Source organism: Leiobunum rupestre, chromosome 5, assembly GCF_980474605.1.
Source record: "Leiobunum rupestre chromosome 5, qqLeiRupe1.1.hap1, whole genome shotgun sequence".
Taxonomy (NCBI): domain Eukaryota; kingdom Metazoa; phylum Arthropoda; class Arachnida; order Opiliones; family Sclerosomatidae; genus Leiobunum; species Leiobunum rupestre.
Window position 1 is genome coordinate 60859680 of NC_143388.1, and position 26142 is coordinate 60885821.

The 26142-nt window shown below is 35.4% G+C and overlaps 1 protein-coding gene across 4 annotated transcripts in view; it reads left to right on the forward strand.

Annotated features, from left to right (window-relative positions):
* Window positions 1-26142, forward strand: part of LOC149945515 (protein YIPF6) — a 268416-nt gene that overhangs the window by 235064 nt on the left and 7210 nt on the right. For all 4 annotated transcript variants that reach the window (XM_090174509.1, XM_090174510.1, XM_090174511.1 and 1 more), the window contains 4 exons: window positions 17096-17174; window positions 19101-19143; window positions 19396-19527; window positions 24116-24276. In XM_090174509.1, coding sequence (XP_090030635.1) covers window positions 17096-17174; window positions 19101-19143; window positions 19396-19527; window positions 24116-24276 — 415 coding nt within the window. The remainder of the gene's footprint in view (window positions 1-17095; window positions 17175-19100; window positions 19144-19395; window positions 19528-24115; window positions 24277-26142) is intronic.

The window sequence follows — 26142 nt, forward strand, 5'->3', positions numbered from 1 at the left end:
GGAACCTTCTGGAATATTAGGGAAATATAAGTGGAAACCTCCTGGAAATATTAGGGAAATATGAGTGGAAACCTACTGTAAATATAAGTGGAAACCTCCTGGAAATATTAGGGAAATATGAGTGGAAACCTACTGTAAATATAAGTGGAAATCTCCTGGATGTATTAGGGAAATGTAAGTGGACACCTCCTGAAAATATTAGGGAAATGTTAGTGGACACCTCCTGGAAATATTAGTGGACACCTCCTGGAAATATTAGGGAAATATAAGTGGAAACCTCCGGGAAAAATTAGTGGACACCTCCTGAAAATATTAGGGAAATATAAGTGGAAACCTCCTGAAAATATTAGGGAAATATAAGTGGAAACCTCCTGAAAATATTGGGGAAATATAAGTGGAAACCTCCTGAAAATATTGGGGAAATATAAGTGGAAACCTCCTGAAAATATTGGGGAAATATAAGTGGAAACCTCCTGAAAATATTGGGGAAATATAAGTGGAAACCTCCTGGAAATATAAGGGAAATATAAGTGGAAACCTCCGGGAAAAATTAGTGGACACCTCCTGAAAATATTAGGGAAATATAAGTGGAAACCTCCTGAAAATATTAGGGAAATATAAGTGGAAACCTCCTGAAAATATTTGGGGAAATATAAGTGGAAATCTCCTGAAAATATTAGGGAAATCTAAATGAAAAGCTCCTGGAAATATTAGGCAAATAGATTTTCTAATAGTTGAATGATTCCGGTTATACGTTGAGTCGTAATTTCGATTGGGATGGGCCGCGTTGCACCCGCGTACGCGACGTCTCGTTTATTTCCATTACATATCATCCTCTCAACCCTTGGCGATCTCTCAATTAGCCTTAGAAATTTCGCCATTTTCTTCGTGTCCGCTAGTAATTTTGCCTTTAAAAAATGAACAAAATTAATAGCGTTTTCATCTTCGGGCGATATAAAAATAAGGCACGCTGAAATGATAGTGGGCTAAATTTAGATACTTCGCCTTGTCGATGGCCTTGAGTTTGGAGCAAATGGACCGTTCCATTGTTTGGCGGGAGGGGTGGTGGCCGACGAAACTGATACCGTAGAAAGGTTATAGTGATCTAGTTTTTCCAGTTTATTAATATTTATTTCGTGGGTTAAGATGACATTTTTGTATCAAGAGTGTATTCAGGTGAATAGAGAACATGAAAGGGCTCGTACACGATCTGGAAAACCTGGTTTATTCAGGGAATTTGAAAATGGTTCCAAATCGTCAGGAAAATGTCAGGGAATTTGAAAATGGTTTCAAATCTTCAGGAAAATGTCAGGGAATTTGAAAATGGTTCCAAATCGTAAGGAAAATGTCAGGGAATTTGAAAATGGTTTCAAATCTTCAGGAAAATGTCAGGGAATTTAAAGATGGTTCCAAATCGCCAGGAAAATGTCAGGGAATTTGAAAATGGTTTCAAATCTTCAGGGAATTTGAAAATGGTTCTAAATCGTCAGGAAAATGTCAGGGAATTTGAAAATGGTTCCAAATCTTCAGGAAAAGTCAGGGAATTTGAAAATGGTTCCAAATCGTCAGGAAAATGTCAGGGAATTTGAAAATGGTTCCAAATCTTCCGGAAAATGTCAGGGAATTTGAAAATGGTTCCAAATCTTCAGGAAAATGTCAGGGAATTGGAAAATGGTTCCAAATCGTAAGGAAAATGTCAGGGAATTTGAAAATGGTTTCAAATCTTCAGGAAAATGTCAGGGAATTTGAAAATGGTTCCAAATCGTAAGGAAAATGTCAGGGAATTTGAAAATGGTTCCAAATCGTCAGGAAAATGTCAGGGAATTTGAAAATGGTTCCAAATCGTCAGGAAAATGTCAGGGAATTTGAAAATGGTTCCAAATCTTCAGGAAAATGTCAGGGAATTGGAAAATGGTTCCAAATCTTTAGGAAAATGTCAGGGAATTGGAAAATGGTTCCAAATCGTAAGGAGAATGTCAGGGAATTTGAAAATGGTTTCAAATCTTCAGGAAAATGTCAGGGAATTTGAAAATGGTTCCAAATCGTCAGGAAAATGTCAGGGAATTTGAAAATGGTTCCAAATCGTCAGGAAAATGTCAGGGAATTGGAAAATGGTTCCAAATCGTAAGGAAAATGTCAGGGAATTTGAAAATGGTTCCAAATCGTCAGGAAAATGTCAGGGAATTTGAAAATGGTTCCAAATCTTCAGGAAAAGTCAGGGAATTTGAAAATGGTTCCAAATCGTCAGGAAAATGTCAGGGAATTTGAAAATGGTTCCAAATCTTCCGGAAAATGTCAGGGAATTTGAAAATGGTTCCAAATCTTCAGGAAAATGTCAGGGAATTGGAAAATGGTTCCAAATCGTAAGGAAAATGTCAGGGAATTTGAAAATGGTTTCAAATCTTCAGGAAAATGTCAGGGAATTTGAAAATGGTTCCAAATCTTCAGGAAAATGTCAGGGAATTTGAAAATGGTTCCAAATCGTCAGGAAAATGTCAGGGAATTTGAAAATGGTTCCAAATCGTCAGGAAAATGTCAGGGAATTTGAAAATGGTTCCAAATCTTCAGGAAAATGTCAGGGAATTGGAAAATGGTTCCAAATCTTTAGGAAAATGTCAGGGAATTGGAAAGTGGTTCCAAATCGTAAGGAGAATGTCAGGGAATTTGAAAATGGTTTCAAATCTTCAGGAAAATGTCAGGGAATTTGAAAATGGTTCCAAATCGTCAGGAAAATGTCAGGGAATTTGAAAATGGTTCCAAATCGTCAGGAAAATGTCAGGGAATTGGAAAATGGTTCCAAATCGTAAGGAAAATGTCAGGGAATTTGAAAATGGTTTCAAATCTTCAGGAAAATGTCAGGGAATTTGAAAATGGTTCCAAATCTTCAGGAAAATGTCAGGGAATTGGAAAATGGTTCCAAATCGTAAGGAAAATGTCAGGGAATTTGAAAATGGTTTCAAATCTTCAGGAAAATGTCAGGGAATTTGAAAATGGTTCCAAATCGTCAGGAAAATGTCAGGAAATTTGAAAATGGTCCCAAATAGTCAGGGAAAAGTCATTAAATTTGAAAATGGTTCCAAATCGTAAGGAAAATGTCAGGGAATTTGAAAATGGTTTCAAATCTTCAGGAAAATGTCAGGGAATTTGAAAATGGTTCCAAATCGCCAGGAAAATGTCAGGGAATTTGAAAATGGTTTCAAATCTTCAGGGAATTTGAAAATGGTTCTAAATCGTCAGGAAAATGTCAGGGAATTTGAAAATGGTTCCAAATCTTCAGGAAAATGTCAGGGAATTTGAAAATGGTTCCAAATCGTCAGGAAAATGTCAGGGAATTTGAAAATGGTTCCAAATCTTCAGGAAAATGTCAGGGAATTGGAAAATGGTTCCAAATCTTCAGGAAAATGTCAGGGAATTGGAAAATGGTTCCAAATCGTAAGGAAAATGTCAGGGAATTTGAAAATGGTTTCAAATCTTCAGGAAAATGTCAGGGAATTTGAAAATGGTTCCAAATCTTCAGGAAAATGTCAGGGAATTTGAAAATGGTTCCAAATCGTCAGGAAAATGTCAGGAAATTTGAAAATGGTTCCAAATCGTCAGGAAAATGTCAGGGAATTTGAAAATGGTTCCAAATCTTCAGGAAAATGTCAGGGAATTGGAAAATGGTTCCAAATCGTAAGAAAAATGTCAGGGAATTTGAAAATGGTTTCAAATCTTCAGGAAAATGTCAGGGAATTTGAAAATGGTTCCAAATCGTCAGGAAAATGTCAGGGAATTTGAAAATGGTTCCAAATCGTCAGGAAAATGTCAGGGAATTTGAAAATGGTTCCAAATCTTCAGGAAAATGTCAGGGAATTGGAAAATGGTTCCAAATCGTAAGGAAAATGTCAGGGAATTTGAAAATGGTTTCAAATCTTCAGGAAAATGTCAGGGAATTTGAAAATGGTTCCAAATCGTCAGGAAAATGTCAGGGAATTTGAAAATGGTTCCAAATCGTCAGGAAAATGTCAGGGAATTGGAAAATGGTTCCAAATCGTAAGGAAAATGTCAGGGAATTGGAAAATGGTTCCAAATCGTAAGGAAAATGTCAGAGAATTTGAAAATGGTTTCAAATCTTCAGGAAAATGTCAGGGAATTTGAAAATGGTTCCAAATCGTCAGGAAAATGTCAGGGAATTTGAAAATGGTTCCAAATCGTCAGGAAAATGTCAGGGAATTGGAAAATGGTTCCAAATCGTAAGGAAAATGTCAGGGAATTTGAAAATGGTTTCAAATCTTCAGGAAAATGTCAGAGAATTTGAAAATGGTTCCAAATCTTCAGGAAAATGTCAGGGAATTTGAAAATGGTTCCAAATCGTCAGGAAAATGTCAGGGAATTTGAAAATGGTTCCAAATCTTCAGGAAAATGTCAGGGAATTTGAAAATGGTTCAAAATCTTCAGGAAAATGTCAGGGAATTAGAAAATGGTTCCAAATCGTAAGGAAAATGTCAGGGAATTTGAAAATGGTTTCAAATCTTCAGGAAAATGTCAGGGAATTTGAAAATGGTTCCAAATCTTCAGGAAAATGTCAGGGAATTGGAAAATGGTTCCAAATCGTAAGGAAAATGTCAGGGAATTTGAAAATGGTTTCAAATCTTCAGGAAAATGTCAGGGAATTTGAAAATGGTTCCAAATCGTCAGGAAAATGTCAGGAAATTTGAAAATGGTCCCAAATTGTCAGGAAAAAGTTAGGGAATTTCAAAATGGTCCCAAATAGTCAGGAGAAAGTCAGGGAATTTGAAAATGGTCTTAAATATTCAAGGAATTTGAAAATGGTCCCAAATCGCCAGGGCATTTGAAAATGGTCCCAAATGGTCAGGGAAAAGTCGTGGAAATGGAAAATACTTCTAGTCAGGGAATTTGAAAATGTCTCCTTAACGTCAGGGGATTTGAAAATGGTACAAGAAAGTCAAGTAATTTGAAAATGATTAAAAAGGTCAGGGAACTTGTAAATGACCCCAAAAAATCAGGGAATTTGAAAATGATTCCAAAAAAGTCAGGCAAATAAATTTTGAAAGATGTTTTAAAAAAAACATGAAATATTTTGCAAGATTTTACCTTAAACCATTAATTTATTCTACAAAAATGATTAGTTTAGTAAAAATACAAAATAGGTTTAACGTATTAATTACTCTAGCGTCATCTACTGAAACTCTATTTACAGAAGACATGGCCTAAAATCCAGACCGCTTTACTAATTAATAGTACAGCAATGAAGCTAGAGATGGCGCCACTTTTGTGGCTGTCGCGCGCTAGTCACCATGACAGCGTAGGGTAGGCTATATGGATAATTTCGATTCGACTTATAGCGTGTGGTTTTTTGTATTTCATTGGATTTATCCTACGGAAAAACATTTGAGTTGTGATTACTATGGTTTTTCCTGAAGCCTTGGCAAATAAATATTTCGTGTTTGTTTGGCGAAATCCTTCCATTTCGGTAGTGGCTTTACGCACGCCTAGATGGCGCGAGCATCGTGCCAAAGTAAACACGCCGATTTTTGTTACTTCTATTGATAAGAACTCTACAATTTTATTTTTTGTTAAAAGTCACATATTATTCCACCCCAGAGAGCAAATTAATATTTTTTTAAACTATGTTTAATAATAATTTATATTTAGGGATAATGAGTATACTGGGAGTAGGAAAATCACGGTTCATTTTAGTTCAATATGGACAAACTTGGCGTCGCTGAAGTCGATTTCCAACGTAGTTTCGTAGAGAAGCTGGAGCGTTAACGTTCAATTTTTACAAAATGGCGCCATTGATGTCGGTTAAATGATTAGGCTAGCTAGTTTTAGACCTTTTATTTTTGAAATTGGTTCTTTAAAAGTTTAATTATTGGTAATTAACCATTGTATTAAATAAAAATAACCAGTAAGCCACGTATGGCTGAGGGTTTTTAATCAAATTCCCTAGAATTTAACATTTAATGAACTAAGCCTAATCTAACTTTCTCGCCCTGGCTAAGCCTCTCGTAGTGATGGTTGATCAGAATTCTTGAGTTATTTCAAACCGGCTGACGTACCTCAGTAAGCCTTCCGATTTAGGCCACGCCTACCGTGTCCAAATATCGGGAACAGTGAGTCCAATTAGATTCTTGGTCCATGGATCCACCAATTTAAAAAGACGTATTACGATTTACTAATACATCAATAACACTATTCTCTAGTACTGATGACACCATATGTAACATAATCACCATAAGTGTATAATATTGTTACATAAGTGTGACACTTCCAATTCTTCACATGCAATCGTTTTACTGAGAGCTATTCACGAGACAGACTGCATTACGGCCTTCGTCGCCGTTTTGCGTCCGCTTGCTAACGCGTCACACGTAGCCTTGGACAGCGCCTTGCAACGGGAGAGAATTTGAATATGGGTATAAAAATCAGAGAAAAGTCAGAGAATTTGAATATGGGAATAAAAATCAGAGAAAAGTCAGGGAATTTGAAAATGGGTATAAAAACCAGAGAAAAGTCAGGGAATTTGAAAATGGTTCCATGAAGTCAGGGAAAAGTCAGGGAATTTTAAAAATTGTTCTAAAAATCAATGTAAAGTCTGGGAATTTGAATATGGGTATAAAAATCAGGGAAAAGTCAAGTAATTCTAAAAATTGGTCTAAAAATGAGGGAAAAGTCAGGGAAAATAATTTTATTTGAAAATAAGAAACTTTTACTAAAATATAGGTTACAAAATACAAAATCCTGGCGCAAATAAAGTCCGGGAAAATCTCCGGAGATGGTCAGGGAAAACCTGGAAAAGTCAGGGAATTTGATTTTGAAAAAACTGTGGCAAACCTGCCGTACTTGCATATGACAACCCTAATAATTAGTTTAAAAATAGCGAATGCTATGAAAATAAATAATAAATCAGCGAAGACCCTGGGGAAATTAAGAGACATGGTAAATCATCATTTCACGTAACAGAAGGTTCGCTGTAAATTGACCCAGAAGCGCTTCTTTTATAGGTAATACATAATATAGTTAATGACCGGAAGGAAGGTGAAGTTTGCGTCCCTCGGAAACGAGGCCGAAGCAAATTTGCGTCCATTAGAGACGAGCCAAGGCTTAGCGACGAATCCGCGTCGTACCTATTAAAGCCGTAACTTCTCCCGAAAGGCTTCTTCGCTGTATATCCTTATACGAGTTTTGGTGTAAGAGATGTCATGTCCAGTATTACATAGCCTCGTACGTGTAAAGATAATTACAACGGCTCAGGCATCAATCAAGGGACGCACGGAGAATAAAAAAAACAGGACGCGAAATTTCCTAAGAATTATTAGTTAGCTAGCTCGCCTGACTAACGAATGGCTTCTTTACGCGAAAACCTTTCGCGTTTTTATTTTCATTCCCCGTCGCTAGATGGCGAACTGGAGCCAGCTACCATTATCAGACCGAATTTTAGACGCGCTCGAGGAAAAGGCCTAAAAATAACAAATTGAAGCGAAAAGGCTTAACGAAATTTGGCACTTTAGCCGCTGTTTTTCGAATTTACGAAAAATGAAGTTTTGTTTTGAAAGCGCGTATAGCTTTAATTCTCATTTCAACGGGAATTTCTAATTGTATTAAGCTTTGCCCGTTTTGCAAATTGGATTTAAAATAGACGTTGTTTGGACAACGTAATCGTACTTCTATTTTTAGGTATCATTATTTTCAAGTATCTTAGTCTCATTCTTGCGGCGGTTAAAATTTCTATTCTTTAGTTCGGGAGGTTTATTCTTGTTTTGGGACGATGTTCGAGTGGTGTCGCGTGTCCTCAACGGAGCACTTTTAAACCTTTCCTCGCTGCAAAACAAAACTTAACAACCTCTTTAGCGTTGGAAACGTCTTCCTTACAACTGTTCATTTTGAAATTTCAACATTTAAAATTAGGACTAGCTTCGTTTAAACTGTTGATTTTGCGTAACACCTCAAATAATATAGGGTTGCCACATGCCAGGGTTTTTAAAATTGGGAAAGGTCAGGGAATTTTAAGAATTTGTAAAAAGTCAAGGAATTCAGTTTTATCTTGACACTTTTTTAAGGTAATTTTACTCTAGATCTATGGCAAATTCTAATAATAAAAATAATAATAATCAGCTAGGCTCATACTCAAGGCACCACCTTAGGCCTAAGTCATCGAGCGACTTTTAAAGCCAATAATTCGGGTGGCCGGGTTACAATGCGTAGGAGGGTGGTGGTAAGCCCTTCATGCCACGCGAGCCAACAGCTCCCTACTCTAACTATTACCGTTAACCTCAACAAGTTTTTATGGAAGGGGAAACCGAAGAGCTCGAGGGAAAACCTCTTAAGCCAGTGGGGGGATAACTTATTATTATTTAGATCCTTGAAAGGTTTTTTAACGTTGAAATAACTTTAGTACTGAAAAATATAAGTTGATTAAATCTATTAACTTCTCTTAATTGTGAATTTTAAAATTGTCTAATTTTGACCTTAAAAAGGCAGGGAAAATAACTTAAAATGGTCAGGGTATTTGAATCTGATAATACTGTGGCAACCCTGTTCTATAAACCTCGTATACCACGGATTCGAAATAACCGCCTCTCGCGTAGGCAACAGCGCTTACCCATTTCCTGCCGGAAGTCCGAAATCAATAGCTGCGTTGTTACATAAAATTCATAAATATAGTTTTGATTAACACCATAGTCAAACTGGCTGTCAAGCGATAGAGGGAGAGTATATAAGAATACTTTTCGCTTCGCTTCGTCGTTGTCGGTTCTAGGAACTTGGAATCCTCTATCTAGTTGAGCTTTAAATTTAATTAAAATAAAGAATTTAAATATTGTTTAAATAACGTTAAATTAAAATAAAGAATTTAAATATTGTTTAAATAATGTTAAATTAATCTTAAGAACTTAAATATTGTTAAATTAAAATTAAGAATTTAAATATTGTTAAATTAAAATTAAGAATTTAAATATTGTTAAATTAAAATTAAGAATTTAAATATTGTTAAATTAAAATTAAGAATTTAAATATTGTTAAATTAAAATTAAGAATTTAAATAATATTAAATTATAATTAAGAACTAAAATAGTATAAACTTAAAAATAGGAATAAAAATAGTATGAATTAAGAAATAAGAATAAAAATAGTATGAAATCAAAATTAAGAATAAAAATAATATGAAATCAAAATTAAGAATAAAAATAGTATGAAATCAAAATTAAGAATAAAAATAGTATGAAATAAAAATTAAGAATAAAAATAGTATGAAATCAAAATAAAGAATAAAAATAGTATGAAATCAAAATAAAGAATAAAAATAGTATGAAATCAAAATTAAGAATAAAAATAGTATGAAATCAAAATTAAGAATAAAAATAGTATGAAATCAAAATTAAGAATAAAAATAGTATGAAATCAAAATTAAGAATAAAAATAGTATGAAATCAAAATAAAGAATAAAAATAGTATGAAATCAAAATTAAGAATAAAAATAGTATGAAATCAAAATTAAGAATAAAAATAGTATGAAATCAAAATAAAGAATAAAATAGTATGAAATCAAAATTAAGAATAAAAATAGTATGAAATCAAAATTGAGAATTAAAACAGTATTAAAATTTTATTTCTCGCTAAATGTGTGGTTTAACGAATATTGGTGGCGATCTAAACGCCAGACTTCATTTTGCCTTTAGCACTAAATGGAGACAATGACATAAAAACACGCATTTGTAATTTGTGGCGGTAATTAGACAAATGGCTAAAAAGGCAACGAATTAGGTGTCGCCCTACGAAACCAACGACCTGACGGAAAAAGCTATTCCTTCTTCAATGTCGCCGTTCATTAACGAACATTAGCGACATTTGCCTAATTGAAGTCAAAAGTGGAGTCTAATAATTGTCCCTATTGACAAATAAGGCTCATTACCAGGGGCAATGGCGATCGGCAATTGTCATTGAATAATTCGAACGAGTTCCTTGGTCCTTGGATAATGAATCGTAAACGAATCATTATAAATTCGAGAATAATTCGCCGGCTAATTTTGCTTTTTTTTCTAGTCCCGCGCTTCTCATTCCGCTAAATTAGGATCTAGCCCGCGCCGTTTACTCTACCCTTAATCATTCTGATTTATTTATAGCCAGGTTTCGCCAAAAGAGATCCCGATAGATGGCGACGGATGAAATCTAAAAAAAAAATATGAAGAAAAAGAAATTAAAAAAATAAGGTGGAGCCACTCGGTAATCGAAAAATAATTATGGCATGGAAAGATTCTTTTAAAAGAGGAAGGTGGGAGCGGTTCTTTTCATCCGCGCAGGTTAACGCTAGATGGGGTTAAAAAAGCCGTTTTTCTAATTAATGGAGACTGATAGAGAAAGGTGGAATTTTCCATCGCAGAGGTGGGAAATCATTCCCGTATTATAATTAAAATTCTCGACCCCCCCCGCGTTTTGATCAATTACGAACTAAAGTCAACTTCATTAATTTTTTAAGCCAAAGGTTTATCAAGACTAGTAGTTCGGCATTTGGCCGCTGTATGTCGCGATCGAAAGTATATAGGGAAAGGATTAGGCGAATATTTTGTGACATAGTGATTTACGAAACAATGACCCTGGTATTGTTCTGTTAATCTCGACTCTTGACAACGTCATAAGGTGAAAACTATTAGCCTGTTCTAAACGTCATAAGGTGAAACGTCATTCAAGGTTAAACCTATTCACCTGCTCTAAACGTCATAAGGTGAAACGTCATTCAAGGTTAAACCTATTCACCTGCTCTAAACGTCATAAGGTGAAACCTATTCACCTACTTTAAACGTCATTAGGTGAAACCTATCCGCCTGCTCTAAACGTCATAAGGTGAAACCTATCCGCCTGCTTTAAACGTCATAAGGTGAAACCTATCCGCCTGCTTTAAACGTCATAAGGTGAAACCTATCCGCCTGCTTTAAACGTCATAAGGTGAAACCTATCCGCCTGCTTTAAACGTCATAAGGTGAAACCTATCCGCCTGCTTTAAACGTCATAAGGTGAAACCTATCCGCCTGCTTTAAACGTCATAAGGTGAAACCTATCGGCCTGCTTTAAACGTCATAAGGTGAAACCTATCCGCCTGCTTTAAACGTCATAAGGTGAAACCTATCCGCCTGCTTTAAACGTCATAAGGTGAAACCTATCCGCCTGCTTTAAACGTCATAAGGTGAAACCTATCCGCCTGCTTTAAACGTCATAAGGTGAAACCTATCCGCCTGCTTTAAACGTCATAAGGTGAAACCTATCCGCCTGCTTTAAACGTCATAAGGTGAAACCTATCCGCCTGCTTTAAACGTCATAAGGTGAAACCTATCCGCCTGCTTTAAACGTCATAAGGTGAAACCTATCCGCTTGCTTTAAACGTCATAAGGTGAAACCTATCCGCCTGCTTTAAACGTCATAAGGTAGAGGTGTGCAAATACCATTTTTTGGGGATCGAATCGAATATCAAATAATTTTTTTCAAGGCACGTCAAATACCAAATCGAATATTTATAACGTCAAATAATTTGGTCGAATATTTTTAGATTAAAATTTTAAGCCAGTTAATTGATCAAATACCAAATAGTATTTCGAATACCAAATAATTCGACGTATTTGGTTTTGAAATAACCAAATAGTTTGCAAACCGAAAAATCCAAAAAGTTACTTACTTCAACCTTTCTCGCAGTTATTAGTTTTGTTTTGAACTTGGTTTACGTTTTAGTTTTACTTTGCTATTCTAGAAAATTCCATAACAAAGAACACGCGAATAATCTAGCCAATAAGCGCTAGAATAAACAGCTTCTGCCTTTCGCTAAGAAGTTTTAATACAAACGGTATGAATATTGGACGTGCAAGTTACTCTTTATATGGTCATTGCCGCTGTGGCCTAAAGAGAGGTGCCAGAAATAAGCAGTAGTTCGGAAATTTCACAGCGTTCTCCTCTGAAGGCCTTGAAACTCAACAAATTAGAAAAAGACCCACGGTTATTCGACCATTTTGCAAACTATTTGTAAATACCAAGTACTTTTTTCCTATCTTTTCGAATATTCGCGAACTTTCCCAAGTGCTATTCGATTCGACGAATCGAATATTCGATTTGGTATTCGATCGAATTATTTGGTCTAACCAAACATTTTGCACACCCCTATCATAAGGTGAAACCTATCCGCCTGCTTTAAACGTCATTAGGTGAAACCTATCCGCCTGCTTTAAACGTCATTAGGTGAAACCTATCCGCCTGCTTTAAACGTCATTAGGTGAAACCTATCCGAAAAAAGTAATGAAATCGTGGCTATCGTTGACCATTTGGAAAATTCTAATAGAAAAAGATCAGTTAAATCTTGAAATGGTTGTCGAAATTTCGAAATCAGACAATGTTTTTGAAAATTTTTACAACTGGTTTTATTAAAATGAAATAAGTAAACTGAAAATCAATTTTAAAATCTCAAATACATTTCGATATTGCAAAACCTTTTGACAATATTATCGGGAAAGTTTTTTTGTAGTCGGAGAAAATTAGCTATGTAAAAATCTCGAAAACAACCTAAAAAACCAGAAATCAACACGAAAAATCGTAATATAAAATCTCAGAATAAGTGTCTGATTTCAGATAGGCTATTCTGTAATAATCAAAAATGACAAAAAAATCAGGATCTGTCAAAAATGACAATGCACGTGTGCAGAAGAGGCTGTTATCGAAATGTCAATCAAATTCAAAATCGTGCCTGTCTGTAATGCCGACGTTAGTGATTTTAATGAAATGCTTCGACATACGGTCCATGTTGCCAAATTTAAGACTTGGGCACCAAAAATAAACAGGAATTTTACGTCCGCTTAAACATTCAGTTTATGATTTGACTTAAATACCATATGAAGCGTAAGATACTGCCACTACTTAATATTGAACTTACACAATTGATAATTTGATATGAAATGAAAAATTACGAACTTGGGTACAACCTTAACAGAAACATTAGGCCAAAACTATTCGGTCGCTTTGGGACGAAAAGAGTACACCTTTTACCCCAAACTACCAACTTCTTCCATACAATAACAGCCAAACTATATTTTGAATTTGCTCGCTATTTCCTTAAAAATTACTCCAAAACTAGCGAATAGTTTTCGCCTATAGATACCTCGACGGGGTCGCCACACGTCAGGAAAACAGGGAATTTAAAAATGGGTCTTAAAAGTCAGGGAAAGGTCAGGGAAAGGTCAGGGAATTTTTAGAATTTGTAAAAAGGCAGGGAAAAGTCTGGGAATTAAGTTTTATCTTGACACGTTTTTAAGGTAATTTTACTCTAGATCTATGGCAAATTATTAGGTTTTTTAATGTTGAAATAATTTTGGTACTGAAATTTAGGTTGATTAAATTTATTAACTTATGATACATGTAAAAGTTAGAAACTGTTTAATTTTGGCCTTAAAAAGTCAGATAATTTTAATAGTGGGTGGCAGAGTGGTTAGCACTTTCGCCTCGCAGCAAGAGGAGCCGGGTTCGATCCCAGCTGGTGGCACTGGGTGAAAACTCGGAACAACTCCTTCCGCGTTGAGTTTGCAAGTTCTCTCCCCACTGGTTTAAGGGGTTTTCCCCCGAGTTCTTCGGTTTCCCCTTCCATAAAAACTTGTCTAGGTTAACGGTAATAGTTAGTGTAGGGAGCTGTTGGCTCGATCGCGAGGCATGCAGGGCTGCCACCACCCTCCTACGCATTGTAACCCGGCCACCTGAATTAAAGGCTTTAAAAGTCGCTCGATGACTTAGGCCTAAGATGGTGCCTCGGGTATTAGCCTAGCTGATTATTTATAATAATAATAACCAACTAGGCTAATACCCTTGGCACCACCTTAGGCCAAAGTCATCTGGTATTAGCCTAGCTGATTATTATTATTTTTAACCTCCTAAGATGTAAGGTAAATTAATTTTTATATTATGTATCGTGGTGAGTTGGAGGTTGTATAGGAAGAGAAGCGTGTTTTAATCTAAACTGGAATATCCCGAAGGATTTTAGGTAAATAAACCTTAGCCAAGGCCTAAGAGAAGTCCGTAAGCCTTTGCCTTCGCGTCGAGATAACCGCGTGGAGAGAAATAGTTTTTTTAGCTCTGTTTAATTGAAGGGCACTCGGCGGAGGAGGGTGTAGCGGCACTGGCATCTGGCCCGGGGCGCGCGAATGTTAATTTGGCTCGAACACTTCGGTCGGTGTTTCGTCGGCTTGTTTATAAATCTTATTTCCGGCTCGACAATTCAATTAGGGGCGAGCCACCAATTTTGACGAATTCCCGTCCGTAATCCCGCGCGACAGCGGATAGAGGTTGGCCCAAAGGCTCCCATCGCGCCGCTTCCCCTCGTTGCCTTTGCGGGCTCATTTTACTAAGCCTAGGCCCTATTCAAAGTTTTACCCGAAAATATATTAAGTTGGCTTAAGGCGAGGCGAGCCGGAGAATTCTCTCAGGGTGATATTTTTATCAAATTTAAGTAGAGTAGAGGCTCTCTTCTTTAACTAGGTGTTTATTTCCATCCCGCCGTCGCCGCCATCTAGCGGCTAGTAAAGGTACTTTCGGAGGGTAGCTAGCTCTCGAGCCGAGTCTCAACTGGTATACGGCCCACCGCTATGAATTATAAGCCTTTACGAGGCCTTATCTCAAGCGGATGTTGGAAGAGCGGTGAAAAATCGCTCCTCTCCGATGGCCAGTCCGTGAGAGCTTTACCGACTCGATTCCCGAAACGAGCTTTTCTATCTATATCCGACGCTTCTTTCTGCAGCTACGCCATTTTTCCCAGAGATGAATATCCGAGAGATGGAGACACGCTGTACGTAAAGCCCGCCACGATTTTTCTCCACCGCCCTCCGACACGTCGTTCGAGGCGTAGTTTGCGGAATTAAGTACGTTGTGAGCAGTTGTTGAAGCGTTTGTTTTATCGTTCACGTCGGAAATTACGTGAAAGGTTTTTTGGGATGCACTAGACCACTTCATTTTATTAGAAGTACATTTATTTTGATTGTAAGTTATTGACAGTAAAACATTTATTGGTAATACGATACGTCTATATTATTGTTATATAAGTCTATAATATTGTTCCATACGTCTGTAATATTGTTCCATACGTCTGTAATATTGTTCCGTAAGTCTATAATATTGTTCCATACGTCTATAATATTGTTCCGTAAGTCTATAATATTGTTCCATACGTCTATAATATTGTTCCATGCGTTTATAATATTGTTCCATATGTCTGTAATATTGTTCCGTGCGTTTATAATATTGTTCCATACGTTTATTATATTGTTCCGTAAGTCTATAATATTGTTCCATGCTGCTATAATATTGTTCCATGCTGCTATAATATTGTTCCGTAAGTCTATAATATTGTTCCATGCTGCTATAATATTGTTCCGTAAGTCTATAATATTGTTCCATACGTTTATAATATTGTTCCGTACGTTTATAATATTGTTCCATAAGTCTATAATATTGTTCCATAAGTCTGTAATATTGTTCCATACGTCTATAATATTGTTCCATAAGAGTATAATATTGTTCCATAAGTCTATAATATTGCTCCGTAAGTCTATAATATTGCTCCGTAAGTCTATAATATTGTTCCATAAGTTGGTCACTTTTGAAGAATATTTTACTGAGAGCTAGTAACGGAGTGACGTCATCACAAGAAGAAAATCTCCCCCTAGCGAGGCGCTGTCAAAGGCTACGTGTGACGCGTTAGCAAGGGGACGCCAAACGGTGACGAAACCCGTAAAGCAGTCTATCTTGTGAATAGCTCTCAGTAAAACATTTGCGTGTGAAGAATAGGAACTGTCACACTTACGTAACAATATTATATACTTATAGTAATACCGTATCTGGCAATAAATAATAAACTTTGGTTTCCGATGGTGAAACCTACTTTTAGCCTTGACCAAATTGTTGATTTTATTTCTAGTCCTAGTAAGCTGCTGTGATGCTGTTTTGCTCTACCTCAGTGTAAAAATGTTGTAACTTAATGTTTTGTAAATTTGAGAGACCTTGGTACTTTGGTCTTATTACGTTGCTTGCCCCGGGCCCAGAAACGTCAGCACAGTGCAAAGCTCTGCGTATTTATGTACAATAGTTGATTTTATAAAATGTCTTGACGCTTGCTCAACTTGTTGAAATGTTGCCCTGGAATAGTTCAGCCAATGCCTAAGAATGAGTTCATAAGCTCTTTAGTGGGAGAGAAAACGGATCCACAGCTGAAGCGGGGAGGCAACATTTCAACAAGATGGCCAAGGTTATTTTATAAAAAGAACTATTTAAATAACAACAGCAGAGCTGTTTTATTAGAAATTTCTAAATTTTACCAAACGTATTTCATACAGAAAATTAACATTAAATATTTTATAATGTATCCTCGTAGTAAAGAAAACATTGTAATTACAGTTGTTAATTTTCCGTAAAAATTAAATGCGGGAAATGTTCGGGAAATTTTCCAGAAACTTTTCCGCAAATCGGAAAAATAAAAAAATTTAACATTTATTTCTTTTTAAGGGTTTTTATTCTTGACTAGTCTAGAGGTTTGGTTTAACTTTTGGATTCGACAAAATGAGGTGAAAATTCCGCGAAATAAAAATTGGCGAATTATCATTTTTTTTTTCGAAAAAATACGGAAATTTTCCACGCAAAATTTTCCGACTTACGCCTCATATTGTAATTAATATTACTATTTTAAATCAGCAGGATTCGTACAAACCTGGAGAACCTGGAAAACCTTGAAATATCAGAGAAACTGATTCTTTCCAAAAAAAATCAGGGAGATATCAGGGAAATTTTAAATATTTAACCAAAACCGGGAGATATCAGGGAAATTCGTTTGAGTCTGGAAGCGCCTCAATAATTATATATAATTTTTTTGATTAAACGAAAACCTACGGTGCTTTAGCACCTGGAAATATCAGGGAAAATAATTTTCCAAATGTTGTATGAACCCTGATCAGTTTCGTTGCCTATTTCCCCAATTTTACCGCAAAGAGAATTTATTGAGTTATAACATTTTCGCCTTGAGTCCTCTATATTCTGACTGATCCAGCGAAGGTTTACGTTTGATTTCTGTTTTTTTTTTCAGCTGCGCGATCTGAAAGCCGTCGGGACAAAATTCCTGCACGTTCTCTACCCGAAGCAGAAGACTGCCCTTCTCAGAGACTGTAAGACCCTCTCTCTATCTTCTCCTGTACCCCAATTAATTTCCCTGAAACCCCAACGCCCCCACCCCTTATTTCTTCTTGTTTAAGCTCTTTAAAACCTGCCGCCACCAATTTTACTCCTCTCTGTATCCTCTCCAACAGAGGGAACAAGAAATAAAGAAATACGAGTTTATTTACAGATCGAAACAGTCGTAAAACTTCAACATACGTTTGAAATAAAAATATACCAGTTTTAAGCTAATTCTATTTGTCATGGTTATTTTATACTTGGTTCGGTGACTGATGTTTTATTATGTAGATATATTGTCAAACTTGTATAAATTGAATTTGATGTCCATGGTAAAAAATAATAATAATATTTAGTATATATGAGAACATTATTTTAATGTTATAATTTTTAAAATTGGCAAACTTTCGGGTACTTGACCCCTTGTCAAGCACTAAATCTAAACTAAATTTTACAATTATTAAAATAATTATAATAATAATAATAATAATAATGATTAGCTAGGCTAATACCGAAGGCACCACCTTAGACCCAAGTCATCTAGCGACTTATAATGCATTTTAAACAGGTGGCCGGGTTAAAATTCGTAAGAGGGTGTTGGTATTTCCTTATCAAAAGTCATTTTTTACATTTCTTTAGTTTTAATTTCCCCCAATTTTTTTGACAAATTTTTCATTATCTTAAATTTCATTTACCGTCAATTTTTATACTAACAGCTTCTTTAAAATAGTGAGATTCACGCGTTAAAAGTTTACCGTCAAACTTGTTTTAAAAGGTAACGATTGTCTTTGTAAAACCTAGATTAGTTTATTTTTCTCAATAACAGTATTAAAATTTTTGGTGTTTGATAAATTTTGATAGGAAACTCGACAAGCAAGGTTCATACAGACCTGGAAAACCTTAAAAAATGGACATATCAGAAAATTAGATTGTCGGTAGAAATCAGGAAATCGGGGAAATTTATGAGGGTTCAGAAGTTTGCCCTGACGAATGAAATTTCCATCAATAAGTTTTTCTTAAAAAGATTTGACTTTATAACTTCTGTTATAATATAATATCGAACCAATTTAACTTAAATGACAATCATGAAAAGTGTTAATCTGTAAATCTTAGTTTCATTTTTTCTTGCACCTGGAAAAATCAGGGAAATATTCGTGGAAAAACTTGGAAATATCAGGGAAATCGGGTGATAGCAGATCGGACCAATGATATTCTGCCAATTTTTCGGCTCTTTTACGAGATTCTCGCTGGAAACTAATAAAATTCAATAATATAATAATAATAATATAAAATGTCTAATATCAGTAAACATACTACAAAACATTAATAGTGTTACATTCTTAATCAGTTTCAACTAGTCTAGAGGTTTAGTTTCACTTTTAGATTCGAAAAAAATGAGGCGAAAATGCCACCTTAATTAAATTTGCAAACAATATTAGACTAATCATGGAATGAAATTTTTTTTATTTTTTCGGAAAAATACGGAAAATTTTCCGGTAAAAAGGCCTCGGTCATTTTCAACTTACAACTCTACTCCTAACTATTCTTACAACTCTACTCCTAACTATTCTTACAACTCTACTCCTAACTATTCTTACAACTCTACTCCTAACTATTCTTACAACTCTACTCCTAACTATTCTTACAACTCTACTCCTAACTATTCTTACAACTCTACTCCTAACTATTCTTACAACTCTACTCCTAACTATTACCAAATAACCGTGACTTTTATCTTCAACCAAAACAAAGTTGAATAAATTATAGACCCTTTATGGCTAGACAAATTAAATTACGACTAATTTTAATGAAACATTCCTTCTTCTGGGATAAAAATTGGAGTTGAAAGAGCAACCCGCATTGTTTTGTTGGTACTTGACTCGCGAAGATTATTACATTTGGCTTTTTTCATTTATCAGGGGATCTTTGGGGACCTTTGATGTTATGCGTCTTTTTGGCAATGTGAGTAAAAACATTCGAGACAGTTCACCAGCTTTTGAAGGGGAGAAAAAAGAGGGTTTTTGAGGGCATCCCATCTCCACCCTCCTCAGTTAGAAGCGGAGTGGGCCTCGGTCGCTCCTTCGAACGAACACTCGGTTAAGCCTCGGCGCTGGAATCAAATACTGTCTTTTTCTCCTTCAAGAAGCCGCCATAAATGTTTTCTTTGGCCGCTCTTGTCTTCGACTACATTCTTACTTCTTCTTCGTCGTGTAGGGTTTTGCAAGGCTCCTCCCAGAATGCGGACAACGTGAATACGGGGGGACCACAGTTCACCGAAGTCTTTATCATTGTCTGGTGCGGCTCCGCCGTTGTCACCCTCAACTCCAAACTCTTGGGTGGAAATATGTAAGTTTCTTCTATTGTCTCTTGTTTTTTTTCTTGGGCTGGAATTTTCAGAATGACTGTTATGTCTTCAACGAAATGGGATTTCGGGCCCAAGGACTATTTTCCGACGTTTCAGTTTGTTTTACCTTTTTTGAATGTCAATATATTCTTTTGAATTTACGCGCCCAATTGTCGCGGGACAATATAACCGTCCATTTTAATGTTTTTAAATTTTCAGATTGTTTATAGTAAGCGTTTCAGATTATATTTTGTAAAACAGATTTTTGTGTATTTTGTGTATTTTGTGTATATTTGGCCTACTGGCGCCTGTAAAAGGGAAGAGTCAGGGAATTTGAAAATGATTCCAAAAGGTCAGGGAAGAGTCAGGGAATTTGAAAATGATTCCCAATGGTCAGGGAATAGTCAGGGAAATTTAAAATTTGTCCAAAAAAAATCCGGCAAATAAATTTTTGAAAAATGTATTAAAAATACATAATTAACATTTTTCAAGATTTTACCTCAAAACATAAATTTAATCTACAAAAATGGACAGGGAAATTTGGCAATTTAGTCAGGGAAAACCTGCAAATGTCAGGGAATTTAATTCCGGAAATTTTGTACGAACCCTGCTACATCAGGGAGGAGCTAAGCTCACAGGATTAATTTTAAATATTTACAAATAGTAATATTTTAAAAATACACATTAAAACTAAAGAACAATATTTATAAAAATTGAGTTTAGATATTAAAAAGTTAGCTCGTGTTTGACCTCGTGTTTGTCCACTCACAGCGTTTCACCCACCACGCTGTAAGAATTGACTTGGTATCGTTGAGGTAGGCCGTCACCTATGTACAGGGATAAGTTAATTGACAGGGTTTGAATCACTTAACTTCGTTTGGTGGCAAAGGCTATTTCCTGCCATTTTTTTTTGTTTTCGGTAAATTTTTTGAATTGCCGAGGTTTTGAATTAACGCCATAGTAAGGCGGTGTGTAATTTATTAAGAAAGGGAAATCAGGGAATTTTAAGAATTGGTAAAATTCAAGGAAAGGTCAGGAAGTTTTAGGAATTTGTTAAAGTTAGGGTCCGGGAAAGGTCGGGAAATTTTAGGAATTTGTTTAAGTTAGGGTCCGGGAAAGGTCGGGAAATTTTAGGAATTTGTTAAAGTTAGGGTCCGGGAAAGGTCGGGAAATTTTTAGAATTTGTTAAAAGTCGGGGAATTTTAACTTATTGTAAATATTTTATGATTAATAAAATTAATAATGAAGGTGATCTAACTAACATTTATAAACGCTGCAAAATATAACCTGAATATTAACCATTATTCTAAAACATACATTAACTTATGGTAAAAGTAAAATATAAAGTTAAAAAAAAATTTCAAAAGGGTCAGAGAAAATATGAAGAAACTAAAATATTGTAACAACCCCGATGGCGTTTCAATTTATAAAACCGTTATTTAGTAGTTTGTCTATTTTTGCCCTACTGGCGCCTGTAAAAGTGTTGCGCACGTCCGACACCGGTGTTCAGGGAGAAATTAATTTACAGGGTACCGACTATTGGCGCCATCTTTTCAATTTCTCAAGCGCGCTTAAATGCCTCCGCTAATGAGCACTTAATCGATAATAATACGAATTTCATTTTCCGGTATTTTGTTTTTCAAAATGGCTCGTCTTCTTACGTCCCGAGAGTTTTCCCGAAGGAAAGAGTATTTTTTTGGTTGAATTTTTAGAGAAATTGGAATCAATTTTTCCCTCGTGTAAAAGACCCTGGCGTCTTCATTAACCGCTAGCGGCGACTTCTTTAGCGCGCGTATACCGTACTCCATCGATAGTCTCGAACTCCGTCGTTAGCTGACCCTTCATTTTTTTTAGTTGTTTTTCAGACTGAAAATCTAGTTCGCTTTTCCGATTTTGTTTATTGACTGAAATTGAGAAAATGAACTAGATGTTCGCCGTTTCTTCGTAACGTACGCGTAGCTTGTCTCTTGGAAGGCGAAGAGGTTAAAGGGGGGAATTGGATTATTCGTCTGGATGAAAACATCGAAAATTGTCTAGACGCCTATTTTTTAAGAACTTTAAAAAAAAAATTATTAGAAAGTACAGCGGACATAATTTCTCGTTGATCCTGTAATTTCTATATTTTCCTCTCATTCTGGTATGGTCCTGTTAAATCCTATGATTCAAGTTTTACCTCTTTATGACATAAATTAAAATTAAAAATATTCGATATATTAATATTGTCTTAACAGGTAATTATTTCTATAAACAATGGCGATTTAACTTGAGCTAGAACTCGACCTTTCACTCTCTTAGATTTTGGCAAGTTCCAGGCCCTTACGCTTAAGCCTTCTAAGTCTTTTGGTTAATCCGTTAATGTCAACAAATAATTAATTAGTAATGGCGCTATAATTCGTGATTTGCATATTTGACTATTGGCTGGAAGAGACAATTAATTTATAATAGTTAATTTATCATTTTTATTTGTGTATTAAAAGTTTCTTTTTATTTCTAATTTAAAATAGTGTTGTAAGTCGAACAAATTTCCGTATTTTGCCGAAAAAAATAATAAAAGATTTCATTCCATGATTAATCTAATATTGTTTGCAAATTAAATAAAGTGGCATTTTCGCCTAATTTTTTCGAATCTAAAAGTAAGACTAAACCTCTAGACTAGTTTAAACTGATTAATAATGTAACGCTATTAATTTTTTGTAGTATGTTTACTGTTATTAGACATTTTATATCGATAAAAACCCTTAAAAAGTAATTTATGTTTCAATATTTTATTTTCCGCATTTTAGTTTTCCGGAAAATTAACAACACTATTTCAAAATATACACAAATGTTATCGGACTTATGTAATTCAAATATGAATTGTAATTAATTTTAATATTTAGTTTATATTAAAGAGTAAGTTGCAAATAGATTTTCGGAATAGAAACTTAACTACTTTATATTTTTCTCGTTCATTTGATGGGATTTCCGAAAATGTAGCTCATTTGATGAAATACCGTCGTTAAGCTTATTTAATTTTAATGATGATTTAATTTGATGAATTTATTTTTAACGATAAATTTATCGCGCCTAGTTTGTGACGTCATTGGCTACGGTTTTCTCTGTATTTTCCCCACTGAATCTGGTAAATTATATAGTTCCCACTATCCTACCAAGATCATCCCTTTACTATCCTTGGTAGATATGGCGATGTCAATTTAGCACGCGCGTGTTTTTTAAACCACGTAAGCACCCGCGTACAAATTTCAGTAGTAGAATCCGATGCTTGTACAGGAGATTTTGCGGTTTCCGTGGCCACGGAATCAGTAGCATCTACATTTTGTATGCAAGCCTAAACTCAATGTTGGTGATAGTGGCCAATGAGAAATAACGTGTAGTCAATGACGTCAATCACACCGCTAAATTTGGAAATTGTTTTGGAGTTCTACTAATTACTTCTAATAAACTACGAAACGGAAAGTAACGAAACTTTTGGGTATTTTAAACGTAAGCGCTTCGTTTAATAACAAAATTTGGGTGGTAACCAGGGTTCGTACATGACCTGGAAAACCTAGAAAATTCAGGGAATTTGAAAATGATTCCAAAAGGTCAGGGAATTTGAAAATGATTTCAAATGGTCAGGGAATTTGAAAATGATTTCAAATGGTCAAGGAATTTGAAAATGATTTCAAAAGGTCAGGGAATTTGAAAATGTTTCCAAAAGGTCAGGGAATTTGAAAATGATTTCAAATGGTCAAGGAATTTGAAAATGATTTCAAAAGGTCAGGGAATTTGAAAATGTTTCCAAAAGGTCAGGGAATTTGAAAATGATTTCAAATGGTCAAGGAATTTGAAAATTATTTCAAAAGGTCAGGGAATTTGAAAATGTTTCCAAAAGGTCAGGGAATTTGAAAATGTTTCCAAAAGGTCAGGGAATTTGTAAATGATTCCAAATGGTCAGGGAATAGTCAGGGTCCAAATAAGTAAGGGAATTTTAAAATGTCCCAAAAAAATCAGGCAAATAAATTTTTGAATGATGTATTAAAAATACATAATTAATATTTTTCAAGATTTTACCTCAAAACATTCATTTATTCCACAAAAATGGTCAAGGGAAATTTGGCAATTTGGTCAGGGAAAACCTGGAAATGTCAGGGAATTTAATTTCGAAAATGTTGTACGAATAATTTGCAACTTACTCTTTAAGGATGTTTAGTACTGGCATCTATGACTATATTGAAATGTTTTTTAGCGTTGCTGGCGCGTGAAAAGAATTTGGGTTTACGGATCACCCTGTATTCGCGCAGTAAGAGTGGGTCAGGTCTTCGCGAAAGTTAATGTAGCGTTGTCTAATGCCTTGAAATGAGTTTGGCTGGCGTATATAAAAATAACATTTTCTCTACTGGCTCGCTCTCTCTCCATCTTTCTAAGTGACTTAACTCTCTCCGGTTGCTGGGCGCAGCTGATTCGCGTATTATATCAACTAGATAGAAGAGCTAAAAAATGGCGTTTGACGTCAAAATTAATTTGCCATTTGCCTTAATGACGTCCCGGAGGCCCCGTCTTCTCACGACGTTTATTTTTCAAACTTTTATTTTTTCCTCTGCCTCTTAGATCATTTTTCCAGAGCGTTTGCGTCTTGGGCTACTGCCTCCTGGCACCTTGCGCTGCCCTCTTGGTCTGTCGGCTGGTTCTCTTGGCCCCCGAACAAACTCTGGCCTTGTTCATCGTACGTTTCGTGGTCACCATGCTCGGATTTGCCTGGGCCACTTTTGGTGAGTGTTTGTCTTCGTTATCATTATATTACGTTTGAAATTATGTTGTGCTTATGGTTTTGTTTGATGGGATACGTTAAGTATTTATCAAAAGTATCTAATATAAAAAGATTACTGTTTGTTTGTATATACAGGGTGTTTCAAAAGGTTAAGCAAAATTTGAAGTATTTGTAGGGGGTAAGTTGAGAAGTATGCCTGTTTTCCCCCATTTTCCTACTATGAGTTAAAAGAGCGCCAGGGAGCTTCAAAGTGTGGCCTACTAGCCCCTGGAAGTAGGCTGCAACCAGCGCAAAACCAAGCAGCAGGGAAATGCGAACATTAAAGTTTGGGTTCGTGTGATAGATAAAAAAGGACTTTGTAAACAAATCGAGGTAACCAGCGTAAATAAGTAAACTTATTCACATGGATAGAGGCACTAATTTGTTTCATGGTGTTGCAATAAAAATATTTAATTTATTACGGAGGACTCATGAGGCATATGATTTTAATTAATTTTAATTCATTAAAACATATATACAACTTAAAATAAAGCTGGACACAACGTTAAGATAAGAAAAATGTTAATAAATAGAACACCTGACGATTTTATATTCACACTTGACAAAGGGTCTCGTTAAGACCCGAAACGTTGTGTCCAGCTTTATTTTAAGTTGTATATATGTTTTTAATGAATTAAAATTAATTAAAATCATATGCCTCATGAGTCCTCCGTAATAAATTAAATATTTTTTAAACACATGGATTTCTCGTCGCTTTCGAACTGCAACAATGGAGTTAACTTCGGAAGAACTGGCGGATATTCATTTCGTGTATGGACTAGTGGATGGCAAAGCTTTGGCTGCTCAACGTCTCTGCCAGGAAAGGTACCCGAACCGGCGCATCATCGTGCTTGTTGCAGCCTACTTCCAGGGGTAGTAGTTCACACTTTGAAGCTCTCTGGCGCTCGTTTAACTCATCGTAGAAAAATGGGGGAAAACAGGCATACTTCTCAACTCACCCCCTACAACTCCTTCAGATTTTTGCATAACCTTTTGAAACATCCTGTATATATGTTTGTCCGCTATAGGAATCTACAGTTTTCAACTTTGGTCGACCACATTTGGCATACTATCTCATGGTACCCTGACTGTGGTTTTCGACGGCTACGGTCGGCAAAACAACTTTAATTAATTGAATTAATTTAATAATTAAGTATATCTGCTATATACAAGATACTACACTTTGATCTTAGCCAAAAGACCCGAGTTTCTTAATTCGGAGTTTCGTCACTGGCGCTTTTTCCTTTGTTACACAAATAGGCATATTTCCCCGGGAAATACCGGGTACCCCAGCTAGTATTATATATTTCTTACTAGTTAGCTGACGTGTTTTTTCAGATTGGAAATCTAGTTTCTCTTATATTGCATTGGCAATTATATTGTTACGGTTAGTTTGATGGGATACGTTAAGTACCACACTTCCCGTATTTTATAATTTTTCCTATATTTCGATTGACTTCCTACTACTTCCTACAGGGCCCCCAGTTGTCCTATAATTCCTATAAAATCCTATATTTTCCAAAATGTCCTATAGCATCCTATATTTTTAGCAAAATCTCCAAAAAGTCCTATAAAATCCTACAATTTTTATATTATGCTCATTTCAAACCCGCCACTCATTTAAATTGCTAGATTTAGCTATAGTATAATTTCCTATATACAAAGTCATTCTAGTCTATAATTTTGTTATTGTTAACACGGTTAGCTACTAGTATATTATGGTGATAAAATGGTTAAATACTTTCTATATTATTTTTTATTTAAGTGAAAATCAATGATTTATTTAACTAAATAAAGATTTTGTTTTTAAATGCATAAAATTAGTAAA